A 20,156-nucleotide genomic window follows, 5' to 3' on the forward strand; every position below is an offset into this window, starting at 1 on the left:
TCTTAGCAAGTAAATCATCATTATCATTTCTAAGATTGGGAATTGAAACATTGCAAGAGATAGAATCAACCTTAGCTAATAAATTAGTATTTTCATTTCTAAGGTTGTCTATAGTCTCATGGCAAGTGCTTAGCTCACTAGATAATTTTTCACATTTTTCTACTTCTAGAGCATAAGCATTTTTAACCTTAACATGCTTTTTATTTTCTTTAATAAGGAAGTCCTCTTGGGTGTCCAAGAGATCATCCTTTTCATGGATGGCACTAATTAATTCATTAAGTTTTTCTTTTTGTTGCATGTTGAGGTTGGCAAAAAGAGTACGCAAATTATCTTCCTCATCACTAGCATTATCATCACTAGAGGATTCATATTTAGTGGAGGATTTAGATTTAACCTTCTTTTTGCCGTCCTTTGCCATGAGGCACTTGTGGCCGACGTTTGGGAAGAGGAGTCCCTTGGTGACGGCGATGTTGGCGGCGTCCTCGTCGTCGGAGGAGTCGCTTGAGCTTTCGTCGGAGTCCCACTCCCGACAAACATGGGCATCGCCGCCCTTCTTTTTGTAGTACCTCTTCTTCTCCTTTCTTCTCCCCTTCTTGTCGTCGCCCCTGTCACTATCACTTGATAATGGACATTTAGCTATAAAGTGACCGGGCTTACCACACTTGTAGCAAACCTTCTTGGAGCGGGACTTGTAGTCTTTGCCTCTCCTTTGTTTGAGGATTTGGCGGAAGCTCTTGATGACGAGCGCCATTTCCACATTGTCGAGCTTGGAGGCGTCGATTGGTTGTCTACTTGGTGTAGACTCCTCCTTCTTTTCCTCCGTCGCCTTGAATGCGACGGGTTGAGCTTCGGATGTGGAGGGATCATCAAGCTCGTTGATCTTCCTCGAGCCTTCGATCATGCACTCAAAACTTACAAAATTCCCGATTACTTCCTCGGGGGTCATTAGTGTATATCTTGGGTTGCCACGGATTAATTGAACTTGAGTAGGGTTAAGAAAAATAAGAGATTTTAGAATAACCTTAACCACCTCGTGGTCATCCCACTTTTTGCTCCCGAGGTTGCGCACTTGGTTCACCAAGGTCTTGAGCCGGTTGTACATGTTTTGTGGCTCTTCTCCTTTGCGAAGCCGGAAGCGACCGAGCTCCCCCTCGATCGTTTCCCGCTTGGTGATCTTTGTAAGCTCATCTCCCTCGTGCGCGGTTTTGAGCACATCCCAAACCTCCTTGGCGCTCTTCAACCCTTGTACTTTGTTATACTCCTCTCTACTTAGAGAAGCGAGGAGTATTGTTGTTGCTTGAGAGTTGAAGTGCTTGATTTGGGCCACCTCATCCTCATCATAGTCTTCATCCCCTACGGATGGTACCTGTGCACCAAACTCAACAACATCCCATATACTTTTGTGGAGTGAGGTTAGATGAAATCGCATTAAATCACTCCACCTAGCATAATCTTCACCATCAAAAGTTGGTGGTTTGCCTAATGGGACGGAAAGTAAAGGTGTATGTTTAGAAATGCGAGGGTAGCGTAGGGGGATCTTACTATACTTCTTGTGCTCTTGGCGCTTAGAAGTGACGGAAGCCGCGTCGGAGCCGGAGGTGGATGGCGATGAAGAATCGGTCTCGTAGTAGACCACTTTCCTCATCCTCTTTTTCTTGTCCCCACTTCGACGCGTCTTGTGAGAAGCGGATTTCTCCTTCTTCTCCTTTTGGTGTGAAGAAGACTTCTTCTCCTTCCCTTTGGAGGAGTTCTTCTTCTCCTTTCTCTTGGTGCGGGACTCTTCGGATGAAGTGCTCCCATGGCTTGTAGTGGGCTTTTCGCCGGTCTCCATCTCCTTCTTGGCGTGATCTCCCGACATCACTTCGAGCGGTTAGGCTCTAATGAAGCACCGGGCTCTGATACCAATTGATAGTCGCCTAGAGGGGGGTGAATAGGGCGAAACTGAAATTTACAAATATAAACACAACTACAAGCCGGGTTAGCGTTAGAAATATAAACGAGTCCGCGAGAGAGGGTGCAAAACAAATCGCAAGCAAATAAAGAGTGTGACACGCGGATTTGTTTTACCGAGGTTCGGTTCTCGCAAACCTACTCCCCGTTGAGGAGGCCACAAAGGCCGGGTCTCTTTCAACCCTTCCCTCTCTCAAACGGTCCTTCCGACCGAGTGAGCTTCTCTTCTCAAATCAAAGCCGGGAACAAAACTTCCCCGCAAGGGCCACCACACAATTGGTGCCTCTTGCCTTGATTACAATTGAGTATTGATCTCAAGAACAAGTGAGAAAGAAAAGAAGCAATCCAAGCGCAAGAGCTCAAAAGAACACGGCAAATCTCTCTCGCTAATCACTAAAGCCTTATGTGGAATTGGAGAGGATTTGATCTCTTTGGTGTGTCTAGAATTGAATGCCTAGCTCTTGTACGTGGTTGAGAAGTGGAAAACTTGGATGCAATGAATGGTGGGGTGGTTGGGGTATTTATAGCCCCAACCACCAAACTTGACCGTTGGTGGAGGCTGTCTGTTCGATGGCGCACCGGACAGTCCGGTGCACACCGGACATGTCCGGTGCCCCAGCCACGTCACCAATGCCGTTGGATTCTGACCGTTGGAGCTTCTGACTTCTGGGCCCGCCTGGATGTCCGGTGCACACCGGACATGTACTGTTGGATGTCCGGTGCGCCAGTATGGGCGTGCCTGACATCTGCGCGCGCTACGCGCGCATTAAATGCGTCGCAGGTAGCCGTTGGCGCCGAAATAGCCGTTGCTCCGCGGATGCACCGGACAGTCCGGTGAATTATAGCGGAGCATCCTTCGTGAAATCCCGAGGCTGGCGAGTTCCAGAGCCGCGTCCCGTTGGAGCACCGGACACTGTCCGGTGTACACCGGACAGTCCGGTGAATTATAGCGCGCCGGCTCCGAATTTTCCCGAGGCTGAAGAGTTCGAGTTGGAGTCCTCTGGTGCACCGGACACTGTCCGGTGGTGCACCGGACACTGTCCGGTGTACACCGGACAGTCCGGTGCCCCCAGACCAGAGGTGCCTTCGGTTGCCTTTTTGCTCCTTTGTTCAATCCAAAACTTGATCTTTTTATTGGCTGAGTGTGAACCTTTTACACCTGTATAACTTATACACTAGAGCAAACTAGTTAGTCCATTTGTTTGTGTTGGTCAATTCAACCACCAAAATTATTTAGAAACTAGGTGTAAGCCTAATTCCCTTTCAGTGGACAAGGGAGTCCACCACGATAGAGGCATGGCCTCGGTCGATCGAGCCACAGGCATCACAACGGCCCTAGGCCCACCCGACGTTGGTGCGAACTTGCGCGAAATGAAAACCTGTTGTGGTTCTCGCGCTTTGGATTTTGTCGGCGTAATTCTCGCTGGTGTTGTATGAGGCAATTCTGTAGCCGCTTTTGGCACCACCAGAGAGGATTTCTTCTCGGACGCGTCCGCTATGCGGTGCAAGATACCTTCCTGATCTGCAATGCAGGAGATGGATCCGAAGTGGAAGATCTCTCCAGCATTGAAGTTGAGCAAGGTGTTGAAGATGATGGCCATGGAGTCGTCGTGTATCAACGTTGCACCCACTACCTGGCGCGCTAGTTGTCTGTGTTTGTGACCCGACCGCGCACCACGGAGTTACGCACGTGATGCTTTTGGGTAGGACGACGTCGTTGATTGCGACTCGATGGTACGTGCGGAGGCACGTCGTATTGCTCGTAGGTTTATACAAGTTCGGGCCACTTTGAATTGCGTAACACACTACTTCCTGTTGTGGCTATGTATTGATTTATGGAGTATGAGGATTACAAATGAACTTTGTGATGGCTCGGTTGTTGTTGATGAGGATGGGGTGAGATGAGATGATTTTGTAGGGGTCCCTCATCGGCCTTATATACACGACCAGAAAGTTATCCCTTTACAAGTTGTGACCACTACCTTCACTTATCTCTTTCTTTGTCGCAGCTTGCAGCCCTACATATCCAGAATATTGATCGCTTTCTCGTCTGAGTTATTGTCGAATGCTTAGCTCATTAGATGCTTACATCCACACCACCCGAGATATCAGTGCTTCGATAGTGCCTAACTCGGAAGTCGGTCTTTGTCTTCTTGGATCAGGCTCACCCGACTCGGCTATATCCTATTGGTCCATCCCATAGTATGAACCAACGTTTTAGTGTTCATGAGAATCCGGGGGATCTCTATCCCCCACAACTTTTCCTAGGCACAATCTAGGGATCATCCCAAGGTCCAGACTCACTACTAGGGCAATATAGAGATAATTAGTGTTTGGTCTAAAAAGACCTTAACACCCACGCCTTCTGCTAGCTACTAGTATAAATACACACACGAAGCAACCAGATTTAGATGGACTAATAGCATCTGCCTACCTGCACTGGACTCAAAAACATGCCTGCCGTAGGATCCTGTGATGTGTCCATTCGCGTGTTGAGTCGGCGGCTTGTGAAGGCATCCGACCCCTCCCTCCAGCCGCACGTCGTCACCTTCTCAAACCTAGATCTCTACCCGGACAACGTGCAGGCCTCCATAGTGTGCCTCTACCCCAAGCTGTCAACAAAGTCCGGCCCGGGCGGCGGCTTCGACGCCGTCGTCTCCACCTTCGAGGCCGTCCTGCCGACCTTGCTTAACCACTTCTACCCTCTCGCCGGTCGCATTGTCGTCAACCCAAGCTCCGGCGTCCCCGAGCTCCACTGCCACAACCAGGGCGCGGAGCTCGTGGTGGGAGAGGTCGGCGTCGCCCTGGGCAGCCTGGATTACGGTCTTGCCGAGGAGTCCCTGAAGAAGATCATGATGCCGTACCCTGAGGACGTCACGCTCTCGGTGCAGCTGCTGTCCTTCGCGTGCGGCGGCTTCTCCGTCGTGTGGGCCAACAACAACCTCCTCAACGACGGCAACGCCATCACCATGTGCGTCAGGATGTGGTCCGAGCTGGCACGGGCCGGCGGGAGCATCGCCACCGTGGGAGCGGTGTCAGTGAACCACGACCGCTCGATGTTCCGCCCCCGCAACCCGCCGGCCTACAGCGACGCGCTCGACGCCATGTTCGCCACGTACGACGACCACCGGACGGTGAACGCCCTGACGGCCGCCGCCAGCTTCGTGGAGCGCCTCTACTACGTCGAGGCGGCCGACATCGCCAAGCTGCGGGACATGGCCACTGTCACCGAGCTCCAGCGTCCCTCACGCGTCCAGGCGGTGTCCGCCTACTTGTGGAAGGTCCTCGCCGCCGTCGTGGCCGCGTGCCGCGTGCCCGAGGAGCGGTGCTGCATGGGCTGGATGGTGGACGCTCGGCGGCGGGTGAAGTCGCCCGAGCTGATCCCCGCGATGCGCAACTACTTCGGCAACGTCACGGCCTACGCGCTGGGCGGCGCGGCCGTGGAGGAGATCCGGCGGAAGCCGCTGGCCGAGGTGGCGGCCATGGTGCGGGAGACCATCACGTCCATAGACTACGACGAGTACCTGCAGGAGCTGGTGGACTGGGTGGAGGTGCACAAGACGGAGCACGTGATGGAGAAGGGCGTCCTCGGGCTGGGCTCGCCGACGTTGAACCAGACCGTGTTCGCGTCGTTCCCGCTCGACACGAACTTCGGCTTCGGCGACGCCGCGCTCGCGCTGCCCATCTGCGACTATGGGAGGCTTTGTTCGGGCTACCTGTCCGTCGGAGCGCGGCCTGGAGGCGACGGCTCCTGGCTCCTCAGCGCCTACATTTGGCCGCAGATGGCGGCGGCGCTGGAGTCGGACGGCGTCTTTAAGCCTCTCACGGCGGAGTATCTCGGTCTCACAGTCACACCCTAGCGGCGACGTGGTCGATCTACATGCGCTGCATGCATATCAGATCAGAATCATGCATGCGCGCTACCTTGCATTGTGTACGTCGTTCGTGTAATAATGTTGCATGGTCTCGGGCCAGTGCTAAATAAAAATCTCTGTTAATTTTCTTCAAAAGAGACATGAAAGAAGCTCCTATGAGCACTTCCTCTAATGCTATCTCTGACAGCTAGCTTACCCATCTTTAACAAGCGAGTGAGCTCATAGATAGAGAAAAAGAGAGAGATGGGTATACTAATAGACCACTCATTAACAAGGGAGGCATCCACCTCTATTAATCAGCTATTAATAGAGGCAAGCGTCTTACTTGTCTCTCTTAGGACATGTACAACTGTAGTACAGTTTTTTCAAGTAAAAGGCACAACTAAGACATATATAGGTATAAATAAGATGTATCTAAACTTCTATAAGGTACGACTTCATTTATGTAGGTTGTATTAGGTGAAGTTGTGCTTTGGGCTTCGAGTATCGAGCCAGAGGTGTGTCTCGATGAAGACATAGTTTCTTCATTTTTTATACCTATCTCTCTAGGTCCAATCCATAGTAGCATACTCATTTAATACATGATACATAAGTATTTTTAATAATGTGGCAAGAGAATTAAGAGGAAATAGAAGAAAGTTGTATGTTAAAAACAAGTTTAATAATATAGCCAACAGATGGATGTAAAGAACCTCGCAGGCTACCTCTTAGCCCATGTGTATAGTTGTTAGCTCTTCACTGTTAATGTGTGCATGACCTACTTGTCTTTTTCATAAAATTTCTGGTTCTTATGTGCAAGTCTGTTGTAAGTTTATAGACCGCTTCAGCTCTCTCTCCTCTTCCCTCTCATCCACCTTATTATTTGGCTTGCTTATAGCCTTTTATTATACTTGCTCTAGGGGGGTGATGTTTGGGCATGGGATCTAGATATTGAAACTTGAATCGTCAAATTGACACACATCTCATACTCTTATATATGCTTGGTAGTTGGTACCATGCATTGAAATAGTTGTATTTTATGTAATTGCATTTGACGTGGTAGTTTTGGATATTGTGATAAGATAAATAGACTAGTAATAGTCTAAACACACCTCAAGACACAGTGCATTAATATGCATTTACATGTCTTCCAAATTTGATTTAGTCGCTAAATTTTAGAAGGTGGTCTAAGAACCAAAAGGTCGAGAAATAACTTTACAATATAATATTATATACAGTACTAGAAGGCTATATATATGGAGAGCATATCCTATAGGCAAAAGACGCCGGTGCTCCCATGCGCAAAATGCATCCAACTCATCCGTTCTGTATTCAACGGTGTTAATGTGTTATGACTTTTTGCAAATAAGTCCTCACACGCTCTCCACGTTAGTGTTGTTCATAAAAAAACTCGGTACACCGTTCGATATTAGACGGATGGATTGGATGCATTTTGCGCATGGGAGCACCGGCGTCCTTTGCCTACAGGATATGGTCTCATATATATGTCGAGCCCATCTTTATTTAGCAGATATATAATATCCCAAAGACCAGAGTCTCATCTGCTGGCGTACAGGTACAAAAGCTGACAGAAAAACAAAGGAAGCACATCATGCATCGATTCGAATCAAAAGAAAGAAAACACATATATGATCGATCCGTCGAGCTAACTGTGTTCCGTTCAGTTGCTCACATAGCTAGACCGAGGTACTCCGCCGTGAGAAGCTTGAAGATGCCGTCGGACTCCAGCGCCGCCGCCAGCTGCGGCCATATGTAGGCGGTGACGAGCCAGGAGCCGTCGCCTCCCGGCCGCGCTCCGACCGAAAGGAAAGCCGAGCAAAGCCTGCCATAGTCAGAGACCGTGGTTGCCAGAGTAGCCTGGCCGAAGCCGAAGTCGGTGTCGAGCGGGAACGTGGTCATCACCGACTGGTTCAGCGTGGGCGCGCCGACTCCGATGACGGCCGCCTCCATCAGGCCTTCCGTCTTGTGCACCTCCACCCAGTCCACCATCTCCTGGAGGTACTCGTCGTAGTCCACCGACGTGATGGCGTCCCGCACCATGGCCGCCACCTCCGCCAGAGGCTTCCGCACGATCTCCTCCGCCGGCGCGTCGCCCAGGGCGTAGGTCGTCACGTTCCCCAGGTAGCCGGGCATCAAAGCGACGAGCTTAGGCGCCGTGACACGGCGCCGCGCGCTGACCCACCAACCCATGCGGCAGCGCTCCTTGTTGCTCCGGGGGCACGCGGCCACGACGTCGGCGAGCGCCTTCCACAGGTAGGCGGACAGCGCCTCGACGCGGGTCGGGCGCTGGGCCGTGGTGGCCGCCGCCGCCGTGTCGCGCAGCGCGGCGATGTCGCTCGCCTCCACGTAGTAGACGCGGTCCACGAAGCTGGCCTCCGCCGTGAGGGCGTTGGGCAGGCGCTGCTCGTCGAACGTTGTGAAGGTGGCCGCGACGGAGTCGCTGTACGACGGCGGGCTGCGCGGGCGGAACACGGAGCGGTCGTAGTTGAGCGGGGGCGCACCGCCGATGTCCCCGGTCCGCGCGAGCTGGGACCACGTCCTGACGATCGTGGCGCCCACGTGGCCGTCGCCGACGAGGTGGTTGATCCACCACATGACGGAGAAGCCCCCGCACGCGAAGGAGAGCAGCTGCACCGACAGAAGGACGTCCCTGGGGAACGGGAGCACCATCTTCTTGACGGAATCCTTGGTCGCGCCGTAGTTGAGGCTCCCCAGGGCGACGCCGACCTCGCCGACCACGAGCTCTGCGCCTTGGTTGTGGCAGTGGAGCTCGGGGAGGCCGGAGCTTGGGTTGGTGACGAGGCGGCCGGCGAATGGGTAGAGGTAATTGAGCAAGGACGGCAAGAGGGACTCGAACAGGCTGGGGATGCGCGCGCTGAAGCCGCCGCCGGCGTTGGGGTAGACGCACAGCGTGCCGAGCTGTGAGTCGCAGACGTAGAGGTCGAGGTTGGAGAGGGACATGACATGAGGCTGGATGGAAGCGTCGGAGGCCTTCACCAGCCGGCGGCTAACCACGCGGATGCTCGTCGGGTCGTTAGCCGCCATGGTGGTAGCCATAGCTAGTTATGCCGCTACAACTACTACTACTGGTGAATTGCGTTGGCCATCTGCACTCTGCACTGCAGCAACACATATACATATATATATATATAGTATGTGATGCCACTTGAATACAATTTTCTGTGATACTTCCGGCGGGCAGGGCGGGCTATAAGTTCTTGGGCTTCAGTCCATATAACAATCTAGTCTAGTTCGGTCCCGAAATAAGATATAGCCCAGCAAGGCTTAACGACAAGACAATGGGCTCAATGTTGAGGCTTGGCCCAAGATCTCTTCCTCCCAAGACTATTTTAGGCTTTTAGCCCGTGAGCTAGCTACTCCCGCAGTGCAGCGAGTTTGACTATGGTGACCCACGCACTGACACGCCGGACCCAACCGACGCCAACAACACCGCGTTCGTCGCCGCGGGATCGGGCTGGGCTTGTTGGCCTCGCCTCGGTTGGTGCCCTCTCTGCCGCCGCGGACGAGAGTCGCCACCACCACCACCATCCAGCCAGCCCCTTCCCTTCCCCAGCAGCAGTCTCCAGCCGCAGCCATGGCCAAGCCACCGCCGCCCACCTCCACCTCCGACCCCGCGCTCCCCACCACTGCTACAACCACCTCGTCGGCCCCCAAGTCGTCGTCTCGCCCCTCCCCCCGCCCCCGGGGCCTCCTCGATCCGCTCGCAGCCTCCGCGCGCTCCCTCCTCGCCTCGGCGCGCCGCTCCCCGGTCACCACGTTAGCCGCCGCCTTCTTCCTCCTCGCGCTCGTCATGTACGGCGAGGACGCCCGCACCATCGCCGAGCTCTCCATCGACGACTACCTCTACCCGGACGCCGACCTCTACAACGTCTCCGGCCTGCCGCCCCTCGCGCTGCCCCCGCTCACCTGCGACCTCTCCAGCGGCAGATGGGTCTTCGACAACGTCTCCGTTCCGGCGTACCGGGAGAAAGACTGCACCTTCCTCACCAAGCAGGTCTCCTGCCTCGCCAACGGCCGCCCCGACGACATGTGGCAGTACTGGAGATGGCAGCCCAACGAGTGCTCCCTCCCCACGTACGTCTTCCTCCTCCTCCTCCTCCTCCAGATCGCATCTTCCATGCTCAGTTGTGTGATTCGACTGATTGGCAAAGCAGGTTCGACGCTCGGAGATTCATGGAGGCGATGCGCGGGAAGCGGCTCATGTTCGTGGGGGACTCGCTGAACCGCAACCAGTGGGAGTCGCTGGTGTGCCTCGTGCAGTCCATCCTGTCCAAGGGCAGGAAGAAGATCGTCAAGCGGGGCTCCTTCAACACCTTCTACGCCAAGGAGTACCGCGCCACGCTCGAGTTCTACTGGGCGCCCTTCCTCGTCGAGTCCAACTCTGACAACCCCAACTTCCACAGCATCAAGGAACGGATCATCAGTCCCGAGCGGATCGAGGCGCACGCCAAGCACTGGAAGGATGCTGACTACCTCGTCTTCAACACCTACATCTGGTGGATGAACAACGCCGATATCAAAGTCAGGTCAACACCTACATCTCGCTCCCTGACTGGGAATGCGTAACTTCTTTCTCTGCGTCTTTTCTGCAATCAAGCGATGGGATCGTGTTCTGAAATCGCTGGATCCATTTTTGCAGGAGACCCAATTCGAGGTACTGGTCTGACAACGATGAGGTTCCCAGGATTGAGGCGTACGGCCGTGTGTTCAAGACATGGTCTGATTGGCTCAATGACAACATCGATCCTGCCCGAACGTCCATCTTCTTCATGACGATTTCTCCTCCTCACCTCAGGTGACCGAAAGCTGCTGCAATTATATTTCCTTTTCCCCTTCTTCTATATGGTACGAACAATGGTGGTTCGCTGCGGACTTTGGTTGATTAGTTCCTTGCAATGCAACCTTGAATGTGGACCACTGTCGGTTCGATTGGGCACCATACATTGGCTTGATTGAAGGGGTTGTTGAGTCCAAATTGCCTTCTAGAGAAGCAACCTTCCTCCTTTTCTATTCAGCAGGGCACGGTGTCATTGTCCACTCAACCAAACTATATGGTCGACCAGTCAATGAATAAAGCTCAGTTGTTAGGTTGGTTCATGGCCCACAAGGAAAACGATTTCTTAACTTATGGGTCTGATTGTTAAAATTCTTGCATGGATACAAAATCCAAATCTAATCCAATTTGGTAACATGGTACATAGATGGTACTAATCTTTAGTTTAGAGTTCAGAGTTTTGTGAATAGATCAAATAAATTTTGAAATCTCTCACTGCATTGCAGGCGATGTTTGGTTCAAATGGTATATGAAAATTTTAATGTAAGAAGCATCTATAGACTAAAGTACACCAAAACTTGGGATGGTGGGGAGGCTTTTTTTATAATCTCACCAAACTTCTATGTGGGTCTGGTTCACAATTAGCAAGGAAAAAGGTACCATTTGGTAGTACAACAGAAAATGAATAATGTTTCACATGTGGTGTGGGTTAGCTGAGAATTCTGTGCTGTTTTTTGCATTACAAGCAACCTGAAAACTGGGATTTGGCATGTAAACAATCTCTAGAGAGAGAAAGGTGCCAGTTGGTCTCAAATTGGCTTCTGTATTTGCCCTGGTTCTTGACAGACTTGTATGACTCTGAGTACTGATGATATGTTGGGAGGGGGGTGGAGGGGGTGTTAATGGTTGAGAAATATCTATATATAGATATACCTGTTAAAATTTAGTTTCTAGTACATGATATCTTGATTTGCCATTTGTAACGTCGTGCCATGATAGCTATTAAAAGCCGTCTTCTACTTCTAAGAAATAAGGGCCTTCTTATTCAGTTAAAACAATTGGGCAGCTGATGCCATTGTATGTTGAGCCTGAGATGTTGGAGTTATTGAAATTAGGTTCATATTTTGATATGGACCACATTCCTACAAAGTACAAAATTCTACTTCATGCACATTGTAAATAGTAGGAATATTAAAACAAAAAGAGTATGCACACCTCAGAAACTGAACACTATTTTTCTGCAAACAAATTAATGTCTAAAATTGATACTAGGTAATAGCAAAATTGAAGGGAACTTCTTCTCTGTTTATTTATCGTGGGCTTAAAAATTTCATCATTCACATCAGCATTTTTTTATTTAGCTTATTAGTTAATCTGTGAAATGATGTAGCAGTGCCCAAGTCAAATTCCATCGTACACTAAGCAATTATATGACAAAAGAAGTTTAATCATATTTTTTGTGTTATTGCTTTTCCAATATTGGATTTGCAGTAAATCTTAGATGACCAAATGACTTTGAGCTCCAGATGAGGTTTTATAGGCAGAGACAGTATTATATAATGCATCTATCGAGCTTTTTTACCTAAAAGGCCTGAACGGTAGAAAAAATCTTATATAATCAACACAAACCTTTAGGTTTCTTAGTGTTGCCAAAGAATCCAACTGAAATCTTTAGAAAAATGACACTATCTGTGTCAGGAAGCACTTCATCTCAGAAGTCAGAAGTGAATTTAGTTTTAGGGTCAGGAAAATATGATATGTTCTCTTCACTGTACTAAATGTACTATGCCACAGCCCACAGGACCAGCAGCCTAGCATCAAGGATACTCAGGATAACATATTGTACAGGCAGAAAGAAACTTTATCCAGCATATGTGATTTCTTGCAAGTTTTCATTGAATGCAATATTATATAGAAAATAGCCTATTTGAAAATTGGAACCATCCATTTATGGCTATTATATAGAAAATAGTCTGTTCTTTATCTCTCAACTCAAGTCATAATCATGGTTTAAGATAGCCCCTCGACTTCAATGCTAGAAATCTTAGGTGCTGGGCTGGTGCTAAGGTAAACATCAGCTCCTATGTAGGCTGTTGTCATCGCCTGCTTAGGCTCCTGATAGGTTTTTGTATTCTTTCTAACGTGTGATGATGTTAGCCTTGTATTAGGTGACCCAGGGGCGTTGGTTCTGCCTCTCCTTTGGTTCTTTCTTCTCTACTTAATTAAATGACATGCACCTGCGTTGTCCATGGCAAATAATTCAGTTGGCAAGCGCTATGTTATCATAGATGTGCTCTGTTATTCATGGCAAATAAATTTAGTTGGCAAGCTCTATGTTCTACCATCAGATTTAGTTTTGTGCATCGTTAGGCACAACTAACTAGTTAGTGAGTGTCTTTGGAGCAGATCAGCAGAGTAAATAATAGCATCATGTTAGTCTTGAGTGCCACATAGCCAGCGTTTTTGCAAAAGTGAGTGTCGGTGTCTATATAAACTAATGTTTCATAGAAAGCTTGCCCCACATGCTTCCACATGGGCATGTCCTGGACAGCATAAGAGAAAGCAGGCTCCATTTGCTGCATGTTGTACTTTAAATTTGTTTTCACACCTTATAAGACCATATATTTGCAAATTACTTTTTCCTTTGGTGTTGAATCCTATTGATTTATCAGGTGCTGGTTGACTTTATTTTGATGTAATCGTGAATCAACTGAAAAGAAAAAGGAATAAAATTAAGAGCGATTGTGATTAGATGATGTCAGCTTAAAACCAACTTCATGTTTTCTGTTGATTTTGGGCTGTGAATTAGCACCATGTTTCACTCATTTATTTCTATCTATGTTCTAGATTGATGGTCTTGCTAAAATTTGCTGTGTGTGTGTGTGTGTGTGTGAAAACAGCCCACAGAATTGGGGAAACCCGGACGGTATCAAATGTGTAAGAGAGACGCTTCCATATCAGAACTACAGCCAACACTTGGATCTTTACCATGACATGCGGCTGTATGACTTAGTGGTCAATGTGGCCAGCTCCATGGAGAAGGTCCCAGTGACAGTGATCAATATCACAAGGATGTCAGATTACCGGAAGGACGCCCACACGTCCCTGTACACCATCCGGCAAGGGAAGCTGCTGACGCCTAAGCAGAAGGCAGACCCCGAGAAGTTCGCGGATTGCATCCACTGGTGCCTTCCTGGCGTGCCGGACGTGTGGAACCAAATACTCTACACGAGGATTCTTTCGAAATCATCATGGCATTCTAATTTTAGCCCCCCTCCATCCCAGTCTCTGCCTCTTCCTCCCCAATGAGAATCAGAAGTGGGGGCTTGGTTTTTGTCGGAGAATGTATGATTTTTCATTCTTTTTCCTTCCTTTTTGGGTAGATTGAGTAAAATGATAGCACGAAAAGGAAAATGAATGTTCTGATTACTGATGGTATAGCATGTAAGAAGATTCAGCTGAAGTGTAAATTAGTTGTGAGTTAGCCAATTGAGAAAACAACAGCGACCTAGTATAAAGTGCATATACATATACTGCTGGTTCACAGGCAAAATTACCTATATATAAGCCTTTTTTCCTGATGGATGAAAAAAATGTGCCTATCTTTTTTTTAAATGACTATTGCTTCTTTTTTTTTTTGAAGTGCCCATTGCCCCTATGAGTATGGGTAATGTACAGTATATAGGACATGGACATGGGGAAGACTATTTTGATGACAGAAATATATCTTGTTTTGGAGACCATTTTATTTCAGCCTATGGACTTCAACTAAACCATATTTGAATGCAGTAGAGCTAATAGTCAGCTGCTAAAATTATTTAAGGACATCTAAACAGTTTAGCTAATAGTTCAACTATTAGCTATTTCTAGCAAATTAGCTAGCTAATTTTACTAGCAATTTTTAGCCAACTAAGCATCTCCCATAGACTAGCCAAATGGTTCATCAAGTCAAATTTTAGCTACTTTTCAAATTGGCTCCCTTACTAGCTAAATTTAGTTAGCCATCTGTCGGTACTCTGAATCAGGGGTACCCCTTACTACAGTATGAAGACACGGTGCCCGCGCGGCTATCTCCAGTCGTACGGTAAACAACACCCGACCCCTCCACGTGGGCGACTCCGAGGCCGCCACGTGGCTAGAGGAGACGATATACTCCAAGGTGGCAACAATGGGTCCGGATCCCCACGGGAAAGTGTCGGGCCCCTGGATGAACAGCCCGGACCTCCGGGTGAGGTTCAAGACCTCCACAGGTACAAACCAGACCCCTGGGACGGGTCTCGGACCCCTCAGGGGGGGTCCGGGCCACTCGCACTAGGGTCCCGGGATTCCAAAGCAGAGAATACCCAGGCCTTAATCGAAGCCATGCGGGGGTCCGGTGCTGACACGTGCTCGGACCATACCGCGTGCGCTCCCACTCCCCGCTCAGGCGGAGACCCGATGCTGCCACGTGGCCTACTGCCCGTGACATAAGCCGGCGGGCGGAGCCTGACGTAAGGCCTCTGGGCCGCACGGTCTCTGCATTTAATGCGGGTAAGGCGTGCCGCCTGTCCACTCCACTGGCAGGTGATGTGCCGCCTCAGCATTAAATGAGCCTTGTCCACTCTGCCAACGGGCGGCGACCAGGCCATCCTGCAGGCGGCATGCCCGTCCGCTCCGGTGGCAGACAGTACAATAGTACTGCAGTATACACTGTGCTCATCATCACTTGTACAGGGGAGCTTGCGCTGCACGCCGAAGCTACACAGGCTGCGGATATCATGGCGCAAGGAGATGGCACTAGCAACCAGCATTAGTTGCTCCAAGTATTACATCTGTTATGTCCCTGGGCCCGCATGTCGGGGCTCAGCACCCTTGTACGTGCCCCCTTCAGCTATAAAAGGGGAGGCACACAACGTTACAAGATAGAGACACACTTAGACTCAGCTCAGGCTCACAAGTTCATATAAGCTCTCAAACTCAATACATCACACAGTGGAGTAGGGTATTACGCTCCGGCGGCCCGAACCACTCTAAACCCTTGTGTGTTCTTGTGTTCGTTCATCGCTTAGCAGACATGTAAAACGCTTAGGCCCCTCCTCATCTTAGGATTTAGGGCGGGTGCATTCCGCCACCCGGCCGGAGAATTTCCTCTTCGACATTTGGCGCGCCAGGTAGGGGGCTAGGCTTTAGGTTTTTGCTTGTTCAGTATGATGGTGCAAATCGTTGAGCATCGCGTCGAGACTTCGGTGGATTTCCTGGTGGAAGAGGAAGTCGCTTCTTCCACGCTACAGGTTCCCAACCGCCCGGTGGCGGGCATTGTTGTTGTGCACGCTGCACAGCAGCATACAACCGCGCAGACATCCCGGACTCCATCGAGGGCCGCTCCGGGGGCGTTGTCTGCGGCCAGGGAGTTGCTGCGCCACCCCCAAGCTCCACGGCCTCACCAGGGGCCATGAAACAGTGGCGTGATGACGTCGACCGACTTCTCAGCATGGCGCACTCTGGCTCGACCAGATCTAGGCCACGGTCATCCCGGCGCCAACATGAGGCGACAGCGTCTGTGCGCTCACCCTCTGTGAGGGGTGCACAGACTAACGACCTCCGGGCAGAGCTCAACCGCAGGCGTGCGGGAGAGGATGCCCGGGTCTCTCTGGAGAGGGCGCGGGAGCGCCGACAAAACTTCGAGGGTCGCGAAGACGCTCGAGTCTCTCTAGAGAGGGCGCGTGAGCGCCGGCTAAACATCGAGGGTCGCAACCTCGATCAAGATTTTGTTGCGGTAGCACCGCAGACCCCAACGGGCGCCCGGATCCAGGCAGGTGTCCCATTGGCCGGCGTGGGCTGCGCCGCGCTCGCGAATCATCTCCGCGCGGCGACCTGGCCCCCCAAGTTTCGGTCGTACCTGCCAGAAAAGTACGACGGTACGTCCAACCCGTCGAAATTCTTGCAGGTATACGTCACCGCCATTACGGCAGCAGTGGAGGCACCGCCGTAATGGCAACATATTTTCATGTTGCCTTGTCTGGGCCTGCCCGGACTTGGCTCATGAACCTTACCCCAGGATCAATCTACTCCTGGGAAGAGCTCTGCGCGAGGTTCGCAGCGAACTTCGCCAGTGCTTATCAGCGGCATGGCGTGGATGCTCACCTCCATGCAGTGAGGCAGGAGCCCGGGGAAACTCTCCAAACCTTCATCTCCCGCTTCACCAGGGTACGAGGGACTATACCCCGTATCTCCGACGCTTCCATCATCACCGCCTTCCGCCAGGGGGTGCGTGATGAAAAAATGCTGGAGAAGTTGGCCACGCATGACGTGGAAACTGTTACCACGCTCTTCGCTCTGGCCGACAAGTGCGCCAGGGCTGCCGAGGGCCGTGCATGGCACTCGGCACCACAGACCGGGGTTGCCCAGACGGGTGGCTCGGGTGCCGTCTCTCAGGACGGCAAAAAGAAGAAGAAAAAGAATCGCGGCTCCGAGAGGCCATCGTCTACTACTTCGATCGTCGCAGCTGCGACTGGGGGCTGAAACGAGCGCAACAAGCGCCCACGGCCGCAGAGGGGTAACAGTGGCTCATGCCCTGTACACCCTAACAGTCGCCATAGCGTCGCGGAGTGTCGCGAGATCATCGAACTCGTGAAGCGCGTCAGCGAACGGTGCGAGCAGACCTCCAAGGACGGCTCCCCTCCTCGTCGCCGGCCCGGCAAGGAAAGGGCCGACAGCGGCGAGGTGGCCGCGGGAGAACTGGACCTCGGGTATCAGTCACCCGAGGGGGTCCTGAAGGACGTTTTCACCGGAGACTCCAACTCCGGCGATGACAACTAGTCGAGCCATCGGGGAGACCTCGTCCTTCCTGGTCTACGGGGCTGAAGCATGCCTTCCCCCGAAAACCTTTATGGGCTCCTCATGGGTCCAGTATTCTAACAAGTCTATGCAGGAATAGCCGCGGCGTAAGGACGTGGACTACACCAACGAACGCATATGGCAAGCGGCAACCTGAAATGCACGGTACAACCAAGCGCTCGGGCGCCACCGCCAGCGGACCGTGCATAGTAGGGACCCCGGGGTACGGGACCTAGTCCTACGGCGAGTACTGAACCGAGAAGGGCTCCACAAACTCTCCCCCAGTTGGGAAGGACCCTTCAAGGTGACGGAAGTATGCCGACCCGGGGGTGCCCGCCTCGCCACAACTGAAGAGGTGCCTCTTCCCAACCCCCGGAATATAGAGTATTCCTGTAAGTCCTACCCACAGAAGCAAGTCCGAGGGTTATGATTTCTTCTGTTAACTAGGTTGTGCATACGTGTACGCCAGCCCGATGAGGTCCGCCCTCATAAGCCCGGCATGTTGGTCTGCACTCATGCATGTCAAGTTATAAGGAAAGAATTTACCCCCTCAGATGTGCCCCTGTGATAGTTTTATTCTGCTGCAGATTCCAGATATTATTATTTTATCTAACCCACCCATACGGTCTCCCATCCCTGCTAACATAATGATATCCGAATTGAGTAGTCAGGCTTGCAGTTTAGGACCCCTCTGCGAAAGTGGGAGGGTCTGGCAGCCTGGGGGCCGGCTCTGGAGAACGGGAGCTCGTTCCATGGAGTGGTTCGAAGCTGTGTAGCCGCTTATCCCGGTTCCGTACCCTAGGCCTGCACACTCCACCACTCTGTGACGGGTACCCTAGTATTTGGAGCTATAGTCTTGTGGGTCCGGTAACCTAGGATCCGGTTCTAGAGAATGGACGCTTGTCTCCTGGGGTGGTCCAAAGCCGTGTAGCCGCTTAGCCTAGTCCCATACCGTAAGCCTGCACACTCCACCACTCTGCGACGGTTGTCCTAGTATCTAGAACCACGGTCCAGGGGGTCCGGACACACAACTTGGCTTCCCAGACTAAATCCTGCAGGTCCCGTGCCTATATCAAAGGATGGCTAGTATCAGGCGATGGGCCCTATGGGTGTGCTACTAACGCTCCCTAGCCAAAGTTGTGTTCAGGTCCAGGTCCCAGTCGAGGCTGCCTCCTGGGGGCCGCTGCCAACTCTTCTAGGTATACTGGTATCCAGCCTCGACACGTCGAGCCTACATCCCAGGGGGGCCAGGTACCAGGGAGGAGTCGGCAATGCCACTCACAACAGGGACAAATAGTATGCAGATAAGTGCTAATACTGCTCGATAAGTAGTACTCAAAAGTACCTTACAAAAGCAAAGTTATTACATCCGCCTTCAAGCGGGGCCCTAGCCTTATGTCTACAGGTATGACCTACTCGACATCAGTAGGGTCGCGCTGGAAGCGCGCGGCTGCCATCTTCGCGACATCTTGTACGACCCCCCGAGCGGCGTCTTCAGCAGCCAGGCCGGCGGTAACCATTGGAGGCGGCACCGAAGCCATCAAAGCCAAAGAGATGGAGGCATGAAAGATGGAGCCGTAGCTCAGCTCGCTTCCCACCTTCACAAGGCTGGTGAACATCCTTTCCTTCGAATGCTGGAGGAAGAAGCGGGAAGAAGTGTCGCCCCCATGGACATCTTGCAGAGGTAGGCGATGATGGCCGCCTGAAGGATGAAACAGGGCGTAAAGTGCTGAGGTTGAAGGCTGAGCCCCTCCAGCAGCAGCACAAAGAAAGACGAGATCGGCAGCGCCAACCCGCTCGGGAGGTTGGAGACGAAAAGCACGAACTCCCCGGCGGCAAGGTCGCCGTGAGGAGAGGTGCCGACACGGATCCTTCCGGCGAACGTCGGCGCACCCCATCCGAGCAGGTTGCGCACCAAGTCGAGTGCCACCTCGGACTGGAAGCACTCGGGAGGGTCTAGCAAGGTCATGGCGGCAGAAGAGCGCGGAGAACTCGAGGGCGAAAGGGCGTTGCGAGTGACGAGAATGGCTACCACGCTCGGGGGAGTCCCTTTTTAAAGAAAGATTCCCCCACTGACGCCCCGAGATGTCGCAGAAGATCTCGCCCGACGCGCGCCAGGGAGACCCAGCCTCTGGCGCGGGGGCCCGGGCCCACGAGTCATGCTCCTTGGGTGTTGGCCTCCGTGTGCAGAGAAGGCGAACCGCCGCGTGAGGAGCACGCCACCACCTGCGGTAGTGCGCCTCTTCATCTCCACCGAAAGCAGCGGCCTAGCCTCTGACACGGGAGCCCAGGCCCACGAGTCATACTCCTTGGGCGTCGGCCTCCGTGTGCGGAGAAGGCGAACCGCCGCGGGAGGAGCACGCCACCGCCTGCGGTAGTGCACCTCTTCATCTCCGCCGAAAGCAGCGGCCCAGCCTCTGACGTGGGGCCCGGGCCCACGAGTCATACTCCTTGGGTGTCGGCCTCCGTGTGCGGAGAAGGCGAACTGCCGCATGAGGAGCACGCCACCGCCTGCGGTAGTGCGCCTCTTCACCTCCGTCCAAACCGACAGCCCAGTCTCTGGCACGGGGGCCCAGGCCCATGAAGCGTCCTGGTCCTCTAGGACTCAAATGTGATACAATTACTAGTCCCAGGAGGCTAGTAAACACATTTATACATCAGATGATTACAGATCTGCTTAAACGAGACAAACCTATAAAGGTGGCGATCAACTTTAAGAG

At 52.0% G+C, this 20,156-nt stretch overlaps 3 protein-coding genes across 3 annotated transcripts; 2 read left to right on the forward strand and 1 right to left on the reverse strand.

The window, feature by feature from the left end:
- Positions 1-4,389: 4,389 nt before the first annotated feature.
- LOC100280589 (uncharacterized) lies at positions 4,390-5,953 on the forward strand. The gene has a single exon (NM_001153508.2). The coding sequence runs from the start codon at positions 4,404-4,406 to the stop codon at positions 5,808-5,810; it is 1,407 nt and encodes a 468-aa protein (NP_001146980.2). The 5' UTR covers positions 4,390-4,403; the 3' UTR covers positions 5,811-5,953.
- A 1,356-nt stretch (positions 5,954-7,309) lies between these two features.
- Positions 7,310-8,936, reverse strand: LOC100280459 (agmatine coumaroyltransferase). The gene has a single exon (NM_001153379.2). It carries the CDS (start codon positions 8,880-8,882, stop codon positions 7,494-7,496), a length of 1,389 nt encoding a protein of 462 aa, NP_001146851.2. The 5' UTR covers positions 8,883-8,936; the 3' UTR covers positions 7,310-7,493.
- A 393-nt stretch (positions 8,937-9,329) lies between these two features.
- On the forward strand, positions 9,330-14,232 carry LOC100193247 (putative DUF231 domain containing family protein). Its single transcript, NM_001138396.1, has 4 exons — positions 9,330-9,920; positions 10,001-10,372; positions 10,486-10,641; positions 13,521-14,232. Exons 1-4 carry the CDS (start codon positions 9,421-9,423, stop codon positions 13,927-13,929), a joined length of 1,437 nt encoding a protein of 478 aa, NP_001131868.1. The 5' UTR covers positions 9,330-9,420; the 3' UTR covers positions 13,930-14,232.
- The last annotated feature ends 5,924 nt before the right edge of the window (positions 14,233-20,156 follow it).

The sequence above is a fragment of the Zea mays genome, chromosome 10, assembly GCF_902167145.1.
Source record: "Zea mays cultivar B73 chromosome 10, Zm-B73-REFERENCE-NAM-5.0, whole genome shotgun sequence".
NCBI classification, from domain to species: domain Eukaryota; kingdom Viridiplantae; phylum Streptophyta; class Magnoliopsida; order Poales; family Poaceae; genus Zea; species Zea mays.